The sequence below is a fragment of the Pelophylax lessonae genome (genome assembly GCF_965119305.1).
Source record: "Pelophylax lessonae genome assembly, chromosome: 9".
NCBI classification, from domain to species: Eukaryota; Metazoa; Chordata; class Amphibia; order Anura; family Ranidae; genus Pelophylax; species Pelophylax lessonae.
The window spans coordinates 229,631,717-229,644,631 of record NC_138776.1 but is presented as its reverse complement, the minus strand read 5'-3'; the positions used below and the strand labels follow the sequence as shown (position 1 = coordinate 229,644,631).

Below are 12,915 nucleotides of genomic sequence, written 5' to 3'. Positions count from 1 at the left end.
ACGGTACCGGGATGGTGTCTCTAGCTAGAGGCATCATCCCGTTATAACCCCGCAAAGTTTGCCGACGTAGATCTACGTCACTTTGCGGTAAGTGGTTAAGGTTGTAGTCGTGGACAGAGATTGGCTTCTCAACAACAGGCGCCGTTGCAATTTGGACTGTCGTATCTACGTGTATAGAAGACAGGAGGAAAACATCCCATTTGTCCTTACCCTTCACTGCAAGCAATTGTCTATTTCCAAAGCAGGCTCTCTCCCCGGTCTTATTTGGGTATTTACAAGTCATTGGGGAAGCCCCGGCGATTAGGTAGCACGTTGCCACATGTGCCAATTCTAAATTCGAAAAGGTGTCTAAAAAGTGGCACGCTTGTATAAGAATTATCCAGGTACAAGTGGTACCCCTTTCTGAATAAGGGTGAAACTAAGTCCCAAACAATCATGCCACTGCTCCCTATATAGTCTGGCAGTGGGGCTCCATGAGACCATCTTTTCCCTCGTAAATTGCCCTCTCACAGAGCTTATGTTTCGACTCCATATCTGGCATGCTTGCTGGGGAGAAAAAAAAAAAAAAGGCGGCCAAAAAAATTAATGAGGGACTCCTCTACACAGAAAACTTGTTGAGCGTATTCAAGTCTGCAAATTTTTGGTTAAAATGATTTACGAGGGGCCAAATTATGTGGAGCCGATCATATTCAGGGTCACCCCGAGGACAACCAAATTCATTGTTGCTAAAATGCATGAATCACATTACATTCTTGTATCTACATTCTTGTATCTGGTCATGGCATCAGAGAACATGGGCATATATTGAATTGGGTCTGTGGACTAATATGAAAACAACTCATTCTTTTTAGTAATGCCCCATGTTGAGGATTAGGCCCAAAAATGTCTTACATTTAGAAAACGTAATAGGTTTCCATACAAATGGTCTGGCAAGAAACAAATTTGGGTTTGTGTTGCGACAATAAATTGATTAGCATATAAATTGCTTTGGTCCACAATCAATCAATACAGTTAAACAGCAGGTAGAGTGGCACTAGTACTAGCACTCTGCTGCATACGGGAATCATCATGTGATTGTACCATCTCAGCAACCTGGGCCATGGGGTCAGGTATGCCTGACAATAGCAGGGATCACTACTCCATCGTCTGCGCTATCTCTTAGGGCGCTGCTGCTCTCTACAGGTTCATATACTGAGTCTGATTCTGATAGTGAGAACCCCCCCAGCGCTCTTATCTGTCATGCTCAATATCCTGTGGGCCTCTTCACTCACAGTTGCGATTTCCGTCCCAGCTTTTGAAAAAAAAAATAAAGAAAAAAAACACACTTTGGGTCTGGCATGGATTTTCCGGGGAACTCCACGCCAAAATAAAAAATAAATAAAAAACGCATGGGGCAGCCCCCCCAAAATCCATACCAGCCCCTTATTAGAGCAGGCCAGGAAAGGGGGGACGAACTCTCACCCCCCTCCCCCCGAACCATACCAAGCTACATGCCCCCGAACCTTACCAAGCTACATGCCCTCAACATGTGGGGCTCTGCCTACTCATTCACCAAAAGAAGTGTCCAAAATAAATAAAAACAGTATAGATGGTTTTTGACAAGTCCTTTTTTAAAAAAAAAGTTTAAAAATTTTTCTTTAAAAAAAATAAAAAAATATCCCCCGATGTAGATCCATCATCAATCACTTTACCTGCCTGACCGGTAAAAGAAAAATGATCCGCCAGTGATGTAGGCTGACCGCCAATGCAGGCTCCGCCGTTTTACAGTTCTTATATAGGTAAGGGGTGGAGCCACCTGGTGGCCCCGCCCCTTGTGACATCAAAGACTCTGCATGCATCAGTCGGTAAATTCACAAGGGGGTGGAGCTACCAGGGGACATCACCAGGTGGCCCTGCCCCTTACCTATTTAAAGGAGTTGTAAAGTCAGAAGGTTTTTTTATCTTAATGCATTCTTGTGCAGCAGCCTCCCCAGCACCCCCTAATACTTACCTGAGGTCCTTCTCTGTCCAGCGATGTCCATGAGTCTCTTGGCCTTCAGGGACTCTCCCTTCTAATTGGCTGGGACACAGGTGGCGCCATTGGCTCCCGTTGGCTGTCAATCAAAGTCAGTTAGCCAATCAGGAGAAAGAGGGGGCAGGGCCGATTCGCAGCTCTGTGCAGTTGGTTTTGGACAGATCAGCCTTAATCTTCCTCTTCTCGGGTCCCTCGTTGCTGCTCCTGACCCCTCCCTCCTGTTAACTGCCCCTACAGTAAGCAGCTTGCTATGGGGACACCCGAGCCAAGCTGCAGCTCCATGTGTCCATTCAGACACAGAGCTGCCGTTCCGCCTGTGTCCGCGAGTCCCAGATGGCTGAGGGACTCGCGGACACTGCTGGATAGACATGAGGCTCAGGTAAGTATGAGGGAGTGCTGGGGAGGCTTCTACACCCAGAAAGTTTTTTTTTTATCTTGATGCTTAGAATGCATTAAAAAAAAAAAAACCTTCTGACTTTACAACTTCTTTAAGGAGGAAGCAGCTGGCTTCCTGGCCCGCTGCTTAACCACTTGCCGACCGCCGCAAGTAAATTTACTGCGGCGGTCAGCCCCTCACAGGCAAAGTGACGTTAATTAACGTCACTAGCCTGGGAGGGTCTGGGGAGCGAGCGCGCGCCACCGGAGGCGCGCTCCCGCGCGGTCACTGACCCCCCCCCCCCCCCCGCGCGTGTGATTGGCGGACCCGATGTCCGCCGGTCACTCGGCGATCGGCGGGGGAGAGGGAGAAAGGCAGGCAGCTTGTGTAAACAAGCTGCCTGTCAGTTCTCCCTGTGTAGAAACCCTGATCACACGGTTCTACTATGTAGAACCGTTGATCAGTGTCCTTACACCTCAAGTCACAGCCAATCACAGTAAGAATCACGCCCCTAGGGACACACACAGCCCCTCCCTCTCAAATAAAGTTAACCCCTTCGCTACCAGTGTATTTTTACAGTAACAGTGCATATGTATAGCACTGATTACTGTAGAAGTGTCACTGGTAACCCCAAAAGTGTAAAAAATGTCAGTCAGGGGTCCGATCTGTCCGCCGCAATGTCGCAGTACCGCAAAAAAAATCGCAGATCGCCGCCATTACGCGTTAAAGAAAAAAAAACAACAAAAATGACAAAAATCTTTCCCTTTGTTAGTAAACGCGATAACTTTTGCGTAAACCAATAAAAATACGCTTTTTGCGATTTTTTTTTTTTTACCAAACATATGTAGCATAAAACAAATTGGCCGAAAATGTTAAAAAATTTTGATTTTTACATTTTTTTTGGGGGGTGTAACAGGAAGTCAGCTAAATCTGGGAATGTAGTCACAGGAAGGAGATACATTTCTACCTGATTTAGAAAGTCCATTAATTAATTTAGGGTGTTGGCTACAGAGCTAGCCAGCAGGAAGTTGAAAGGCCTTCACCTGTTCAGAATGAGGGAGTTAAGGCTCTATAATTTGTTCAGAGAAATTCCTATTGCTTTGCTGCCTCCAGAAGCTGTGTCCTGAAGCCATGTGGGCTGGGAGCAGGAGGACAGTCAGCGTGTGCCTCCCGACAGGATGTGTGGGCCTGGGAGAAGACCCCCCGGAGTGATGTGTGCCCGGGACGGTAACCAAGGGTGAATACGTCTCAAAGGTGAGAAGACGAAGTGTTTCTGTGTGAAAGAAACAAAAGGACTGTGTTGCCCTGTGAAACTATTATAAAAGGACTATTGAGTGTCCACTGTAGGACAAGGAAGTCTGCCCGACGGTAGGTTGGAGACAGACACTTAGGCAGGTTCCAGTTGTGAGAAGGTAGCCGCCCACAGAGGCAAGGATTTATTTTCTGTTTTATTTTATTTTGGATGTTTTGCTGCATACAGCCTGGTGAAGAAAACACCATTTAATAAACCACACTGTTTGTTTGCAAGCACTTGTCGGCTACCTCTCTGGGAAAACGCACCCCCCAAGGGGTCATCCACACCCGCCACCGAGCTAATCCCTCACATATGGTGGAGGTATGCAGTGGGCATAAGCAGAGATCCCTGCAATGGAGTGCATATGTTTGATGAACTTTGTCTGGTGCATGAGATTGCACAATCTATGTGTGCAGGAGAGAAGATCCTGACAGAAAAAAAAAAAAAAAAAAAAAGTGTTTTAAAGAGACAGCGGTCTCAAAATTATTTGATGAACTTTGTTGTGTCTGGTGCAAGTGACTGCAAAAACTGTGTGTGCAGGAAAAGAGATCCTGCAAGAGAGAGAAAAACTACATGTGTTGAAGAGACAGTGGTCTGAAAATTGTTTGCTGGACTGTGAAAAATTTGTTTGTGGAGTTATTGAAGATGGGGCGGTCCAAACGCCTGAAAAATGCAAAGATAGATGAAATGAGAGACCGGATTCTATGGATGGAGGGGATGTTGCCGTCTGAACCAGCCCCATCCATGCCTAAAGAGAGTCTACTAAAGAGGAAGGTTGTTGTCCCTAGCAACACTGATGAAACCGCTATGGAGACGCAGTGTGCTCAGATGAAAAGTAAACTCAAAATGGAGGAGATGTTGAAACATCTGATTATATCAAATGCAGCTCAACAGCAAGCAAATACAGCTCAACAGCAGGCAAATGCGGATTTTCAGCAGAGCTTTGCAGCTCAACAAAAGGCTCATCAAGAGAGCATGGCAGGCTGGAAACAGAGACGCCAGCAGCCAATGGAGGCCATCGGTTTGGAGGAAACCGAGTATGTGTGCAGGGCTGAGTTGGATGCCTTGCAACGGAAAATGGAAGAAAAGGAACAAGCCTTGGAATTGCTTAAAATGGAGCATAGAAACTTGCAGGAAATGAATGAACTACTCAAGTCTCATGTGTTACAGTGGGAAGAATCCACTGCTCTTCTTTTGGTCGAGTTGCAAAAATGTCAAGACACTATAAAGGAGAAAGATACCATCCTCATGGAAAAGGAAATTGAAATTCAGACTTTGCAGAAGCAAAGTATGGCTGATATGTTGGAGTTGCGTAATCAGCTGGAAAAAAGTCTTCAGTCTTTGGGAGCTACAAAAATAGACCTGCAGGAGTCGCAGGAACAGAATGTTGCTCTGGAAGCGACATTGTCTCTCAGCGACAAAGAGAAAAGTGAAAGAGAGGCTAAATTACTGAGTACTGTGTATGAGCTCACTACTTTAAGCAATGTGGTAGATGAATGGCGTGCGGACTGTGAAAGTTGGAAAGGGGAAGCCCAACGTGTCCAGCAGCAGTTAAAGGAGAAAGAAGCCTGTGTGGCAGAATTACATTCTTATTCCCAGATGCTAGCCAATGAGGTGAAGGCTCTTATGCAGGGAAAAGAAGATTGTGAACATAAGAGGGAAAAAGTAGAGGCACAGCTTCTGGAATCGCAAGTCAAGGTGTCAGAAGGTGACCGATTGTGTGCTAAGCTGTCAGAGAAGGCAAACCGACTGCAGGTTGAGTTGGACAATGTTACAAATCAGCTTTCTCAAGCAGACAGCAAATCTAGAGAAATTGCGGAAGATTTTTCTATCTTGGAATCGCAGCTGCAAGACACGCAGGAACTCTTACAGGAAGAGAGGTGTCAAAGGCTGAGTTTTAGCACAAAGCTCAAACAAATGGAAGATGAGAAAAATGGCTTCCTGGAACAATTAAAAGAGGAGGCGGAAGCAAAGAAAAACCTATCAGAGCAAGTCGCAACATTGCAAGCTCAGATAGCGGATATGAAAAAACGCATGGAAGAAAGCGTTGCTTCATTACAGTGTGTTGAAGATGTGAAAAAGAAGTTTGATCAGATGCTTGGTGAAGAGAAGACTGTGTCTGCAAAATATGCAGAAGAACGCGACCGCGCAGAAGCGGAGGCGCGTGATAACGAGAGCAAAGCCCTGTTCTTGGCTCGCTCTTTGGAGGAAGCTCTAGAGTCCAAGGCTGAACTAGAAAGAGTTAACAAGCAGCTATGTACAGAGATGGAACATGTGGTCAGCTACAAGGATGAGGTTGAGAAAAGCGTTCAGGAGCTAGAAAAGTCTAAACGAGCCTTAGAACAGCAAGTAGAAGAGATGAAGATTCCGTTGCAGGAACTGGAAGAGGAATTCCAGGCAACAGAGGATCTGTCCCAAAGAGGGGATAGTGTGCCTGATGCAGTTTTTAAAAGGATCAGTGTTTTGGGGTCTGTCCTGAGTGAGCCTCAGAAATGTGATGACACGTGGCTTGAATCACCCCTTTGGAATAAACCGTTCCTTCAAAAACTTCAAGCATTGGAAAATGTATCATTAGAACTTCAGCAAATAAAGGAGTTGTGTAAGAAATGTGATGATTTCTCAGTTCAGGCTGAAAACCTAGTGGAGAAAACTAAAGCGGAGAAAACTAAAGCAAGTGATATAAATCTGGGAGGAAAAAGCAAACGCCACCTAGTGGAGAAAACTAAGGCTGTTGGTGAAAACGTGAAGCAAATGAATTTCAAGTGCCTTTCAGAGAATATTTCTAAAATGAAACTGGTGAAAGACGGGTGGCAGAAGTTTGATCGTGATCTTGAGATGCATTCCATGTGGAATTCAGATAGAGAAAAAGAACTAGGTGACCTTGAGCGGTCAAATAGTTCAGCAGAAAGTGCATTGAAGAAACCTGTAAAAGAATGTGTTGCAGTTCCATGCTTCTTCACTGATGCAGAGAGGAGGTCTATAATGGATACCACCCAGATCGCTGGGTTCAACTGTGTTGTTGCCTTTGACCCCTATGTTGGTGGAAGGAAAGTTGATGATGTTCTGGTTGGCTACTTCTGTGAAGAGTTTGGCAAGAAATATAAACTGAATATCAAATCAAGTAGTAGGCCTTTACTGCGACTCGCTCAGGAGGGCGAAAAGTTTAAGAAGTTGATGAGTGCAAATGCTTCAGATCTGCCTATGAATATGAAATGTTTGAATGATATTGATATCTCTGGGAAAAGGAACAGGGGTCACTTTGAAGAAATGTGTGACAGCCTGTTGTCTCAATTGGAAAATCCTCTGCACAGCATCTTAGAGCAAGCAAAGCTCAAGAAGAAAGATCATTCCCTTTTACAACAAAAAGTCAATGATTGTGTACAGCTGTATGGAGAGGCAACTCAAGTCACAGAGGGATGTCAAGAGTCCCTACTTGGAACAAAGCTTAGTGAAGCAAAGGTTCTCAAAGTTTTGTGGAAAACATTTATGGATTGCAGAGAGAGGCGTCTTAAGAATGTTGAAGACATTAAGACTAGCCCAATTGAGTTGCCTATGGATCACGGTCCTCCATGGTGGATTGGACAGACGGTTATGAGGGACAAGCTGTCTGACATTTATGAGAAAGCTGTCAATGAAGATGACAGAAACGAGAAGGAGCAAAATGATGCCAAAAATGCAGTTGAAGAATGTGTATATGAGATGAGAGACAAACTGTGTGGCATTTATGAGAAATCTGTCAATGAAGATGACAAAACAGTTTCATCCGGAAGCTTGAGGATAATAGGAGGCTTATCAGTGAGTCAGCAGTGCCTGACACATGCGTGCCTGGAAATATGTGTCCCAACCCTAGGGTTGAAACAAGAGGGGGGGGTATGTAACAGGAAGTCAGCTAAATCTGGGAATGTAGTCACAGGAAGGAGATACATTTCTACCTGATTTAGAAAGTCCATTAATTAATTTAGGGTGTTGGCTACAGAGCTAGCCAGCAGGAAGTTGAAAGGCCTTCACCTGTTCAGAATGAGGGAGTTAAGGCTCTATAATTTGTTCAGAGAAATTCCTATTGCTTTGCTGCCTCCAGAAGCTGTGTCCTGAAGCCATGTGGGCTGGGAGCAGGAGGACAGTCAGCGTGTGCCTCCCGACAGGATGTGTGGGCCTGGGAGAAGACCCCCCGGAGTGATGTGTGCCCGGGACGGTAACCAAGGGTGAATACGTCTCAAAGGTGAGAAGACGAAGTGTTTCTGTGTGAAAGAAACAAAAGGACTGTGTTGCCCTGTGAAACTATTATAAAAGGACTATTGAGTGTCCACTGTAGGACAAGGAAGTCTGCCCGACGGTAGGTTGGAGACAGACACTTAGGCAGGTTCCAGTTGTGAGAAGGTAGCCGCCCACAGAGGCAAGGATTTATTTTCTGTTTTATTTTATTTTGGATGTTTTGCTGCATACAGCCTGGTGAAGAAAACACCATTTAATAAACCACACTGTTTGTTTGCAAGCACTTGTCGGCTACCTCTCTGGGAAAACGCACCCCCCAAGGGGTCATCCACACCCGCCACCGAGCTAATCCCTCACAGGGGGGAATTTCATATAAAAAAAATGTGAAAAATATTGTTATTTTTGCAAAATTTACGCTCTTTTTTTGTTTATAGCGCAAAAAGTAAAAAGCGCACAGGTGATCAAATACCACCAAAAGAAAGCTCTGTTTGTGGGAAAAAAAGAACGTCAAATTTGTTTAGGTACAGCGTCGCACGACCGCGCAATTGTCCGTTAAATTTACGCAGTGCCGAATCGCAAAATACCCCCTGGTCGTTTAGCAGCCAAATCCTCCGGGGCTTAAGTGGTTAACAACCAGCTATTCTCCACACAGAATTCAAATCGGTCAATCATTTTTCGATCAAACCGAATTCTAATCGTTTTACAAATGTGGAATTCCTTAGAAAATGAATAAACAAAACAAATTTTAACAGATTTCAACTAAATTCGTTACTTTTCCTTATTATATCATTTACAGATTCTGATACATCCGAATCTCCGAAAAACCAAAGATTTGTCAGAATTTGTATGATCATCATGTACAAGTACATACTGTAGGCGCTTCATATAGTGAATTTGCTGCAGTTCTTCACATTAAGGTCATTACAAAGGACACGGGGACATTCTTTACTTCTGGAGTAAAAGAGATTTGACCTCCACATACAGAAAGGCTTCCTCACAGTAAGAGCTGTGCAACTGTGGAATAGACTCCCCCAGGAACTAGTTTGGAACAGCTCAGTAGATTTTTTTTTTTTTTTTTTTTGAACAAGAGCTAGATGTATTCCTAAATGCACTAAATATAACTGAATATTAGCATTGATGAGTAATAATAACAGAGATTTTTAGTCCAGGAAATATTTGAATTCCTTCAGAAATTGGGAACAGTTTCTTTCCCCACTGGAGCTAATTGGACCATGCTTTTAAGGGTTTTTTCTGCTGCCTTTTGGATCAGCTCTGGGTAAAGGGTTCTGTATATGGAGGTTTTTTTTACTTGTTTTTTTTTTATCTATTGGTTAAACTGCGTTGACTTGTGTTTTTTTTTTTTTTTTTTTAACCTGATTAACTATGTAAATTTTCCTTCTCCTTACAGAGGTCGATATTGTCTCCAGTCTGCTGCTGCAAGTATCACTGTACTTTAACTGTTTTTATTTTCCCTTCTGGTGGGTCTGTGACGTTGTAGCTTTACAGTTAAAGGTAATACCTGAATTACATTGTAGAAAGTGTTATTCAATTTTATTATATATTACATTTACAATGCCTATAAAAAGTTTTAACACCATTGGAAGTTTTCTTATATTTTATTGTCATAACAGCAGATTACAAATGTTTTCGCTTTCCTTCATTGACGGACACAGCTCCCGGTATTCATAACCATTGGGTTATACTGCTCCCTACAGGAGTAGGACACTAGGCAGAAAATAATTCTGGCTACACCCAGGGGGTATACTCCCTCTCTCTGCTATAGCCACTTTTTTTATGCCTAATCAGGAGTAAGGACCTAGTTCCTTGCTGGGATCTTTGGTCCAGGCAAAATTTTTTAGAAAGAAAATTTTTTTCTCCTGGATTTTTCCTGCGAAATCTACAATCAACTGCCAGACTGGGCCACGGGCTAGATAATCTAGATCCACTGGTCACCCCAGTCTGGCCAGCGAGCGCACGCAGACCTTAGCTAGGTCGGCCGCGACATAGCCCCACTGGACGGGGGCTGGCGAGTAAAACGCCTCGCGAGGTCACATACGACCTGGTCTCTGCCTAAGTCTCAGTGTTCCTCCTGGCCGACAGTCCCCCTATTTCAATGGAAAGGGGTTCTGTCTGGAGCAGTGCCCACCTGGTTCCTGGTATAGTGAGTAGCTGTCCCCCTTCTTCCCCTGGAGGGTTCTGGGGTGGACGTGGGCCCCTCCTTGGGATGGTCGGAAACCCCGGGTTCCCCTCCTTCCCACAGGCTACCCCCCTGCCAGGTCCCTCATCCTGCTCCCCCACTCCACATACGCTGGGGTTGTGTGGGTGGTCTGGCTGCTTTCCTGGGGTGGGGGCAGGGCACTAAATGGTAATGGGGGCCAGGGGGGGTGCGCCACTGGCGACCGGACGATCGACTGTGCGGGGGGGTTGCACCTGGTGGGGGCTCCAGCTAGGGCCCCCCCTCCTGCCTGGATCTGTCCTTGAGGCCTGTTCTCCCTCCTAGACCCTGTATGCCTCGTGGTGCCACACAGGGCTGCTATTTTATTGTAGCCTGTGTGTTTAGTCCGGTAACCATTTTACTGTGGTTTTGCCATTGAAAATAGCGGCAGATATGACAGTGGAGCCCTGTGGGAGGTGATTTTGGTTGTGGGAGCCCCTCTTCATCCCCTGGTGCTGACTCCTGGATCATTTTACTTCCTGATCGCCGCACCTGGTGACCCATGAAGTCTTTGGAGCACATTTCCCCACCTGATCCCCTCTCTGAGGCTGCGGGACCCTTCTGGTCCCAACCATTCATCCATGCACTGACGGCGGTCCTGAAGTCCTTGGTGTCCCGGGTGAAGGTGGCTTTCGGGCGACGGGCTATCAAAAAGCGCCTCCCCTCCGCCTTCCCCTGTCTCATCAGATCCTGAATCTGATTTGGCCACTGCGGACGTGGGTCACCCTGCTGGGTCTGCAACCACACACCTGGAATCCTCTGATAGTGAGAATGATTCCTCCACGTCTGCGACCCTGCACAAAAAAGCGCTGGTGGATGCACTGATTGTATATGCACGTGAGACCCTCGAGATGGAGGATGCAGCTGCGACGGAGGCGCAGGTACCTTTTGGCACTTACAAGCCATCCAGAGCGGCAAAGGTGTTTCCTTTTCCTACCTATTTTGACAGAATTGTCGCTAAAGAGTGGGGACGACCAAAGCGTCCCCATGGGGTCCCTAAGCATTTTACCAGGCGTTACCCCTATGAGGAGTCTCTTCTTAAGAAGTGGACTGGTCCACCGGTGGTGAACCCTCCGATTTCCAGATTAAACAAGGCAACCATGATTCTGATTGAAGAGTCCCCGGCCTTAAAGGATCCAGGTGACCGGAAGGTGGAGGCTGTGGCCCGCAATATGTACACTCTGGCTGGTTCGGCAATGAGGTCGCTATTCACCATTGCCCTAGTGTCGCAAACTTTAAGCGAGTGGGCTAAGCTCTTATGTGAGACGACGAGACCTGGGGAAACAGCTCCCCCCTGCCTTTGCCGAGCTGGCGGATCAGCTGGTTCAGGGGCTACATTTTATCTGTGAATCCTCTTTGGCAGTGGTCCTTCGGCGTGTCTTTTGGCTCAAGTGCTGGTCTGCGGATCAGACCTCAAAAAAGGCCTTGACTGATCTTCCTTTCCAAGGAGATCGCCTGTTCGGAGACACCCTGGATGACATCATTAAAGCTTTCACAGAGGGACAAAATAACGGAGTGGGCAACGACATGGCAAATGAGGTTTAACGTGGAGAAGTGTAAGGTTTTGCACTTGGGGACTAAAAACATAAAAACACAATACACGTTAGGAGGGGAACCCTTGGGGGAATCAAAAATGGAGAAGGATCTGGGAGTCTTGGTTGATGATAGATTAGGCAACAGCATGCAATGTCAAGCGGCAGCTGCCAAGGCCAGCAGATTATTAGCATACATAAAAAAAGGGATGTATTCCAGAGATAAGACTATAATCCTTCCACTTTATAAAACTCTGGTCCGACCGCATCTGGAGTATTCTGTCCAGTTCTGGTCGCCAGTCCTCAGGAGGGATGTGTTGGAGCTGGAGAGAGCCCCGAGAAGGGCAACTAAACTGATTAGGGGATTGGAGGACCTTAACTATGAATAGCGTCTGCAATCGCTCGATTTATTCTCCCTGGAGAAGAGATGTCTGAGGGGGGACATGATAGCAATTTATAAATATCTTAATGGGGATCTCAGCTTAGAAAAAAAGCTGTTCATTCGAAAGGATTGAATGAGGACTCGAGGACATACAATGCGATTAGAGGAGAAGCGTTTTAACCTCAGGCAACGAGGGGGGTTCTTTACTGTTAGGGCTACAAGATTGTGGAATTCTCTACCACAAGAGGTGGTTTCTGCGGGAAGTATGGTAGCTTTCAAAAGTCTCTTAGACTTACATCTCAAGGATCAGGACATTAAGGGCTATGTGAGATGATTACAGCCACACACACCTACACAGGTTGAACTGGATGGACTATTGTCTTTATTCAACCTCACCTACTATGTAGCAACTATGTAGTACTTTTCTTCCACAGGCTACTAAAGGCAAGGAACCTCGTCGTAGAGGTGGACCTTCCTTCTCAGCTCATAAGGAGTTTTTTCATCCCTCTGGGTCGACTGACAAGGGCTCAAGGCCTTTCTGGGCCTCTTCAGGAGGATCCAAACGAACCTGGTCTGGCAAGCCAAGATCAGGCTTCTCCAGACCCTTGGACAAGGTTCCTTCAGCATGAAGGTGCGCCCTCACCCGTATTGGGGGTGGGGATGTCTTTGCTGGTTTCTGGACCTGTGGACTTCCCTGTTGCAAGACAAGTGGGTCTATGATTTATTCGGTTTGGTTACAAGATCGAGTTTCGCTCTTGTCCCCCGGCAAGGTTCTTTCCCTCCAACTTGCGCCTGTCCCCAGACCGCTTACAGTACTATTTGGGGCGGTACAAGACCTGTTCCTTCAAGGGGTTCTTGTCCCGGTTCCGACTTCAGAACGTTTTCAAGGT

General features: G+C 46.0%; 1 protein-coding gene across 1 annotated transcript in view; it reads left to right on the top strand.

Annotated features, from left to right (window-relative positions):
- Window positions 1-12,915, top strand: part of TMEM17 (transmembrane protein 17) — an 88,077-nt gene that overhangs the window by 16,817 nt on the left and 58,345 nt on the right. The window contains exon 2 of the mRNA XM_082268506.1: window positions 9,305-9,408. Within this exon, the coding sequence (XP_082124632.1) occupies window positions 9,305-9,408 (104 nt within the window). The remainder of the gene's footprint in view (window positions 1-9,304; window positions 9,409-12,915) is intronic.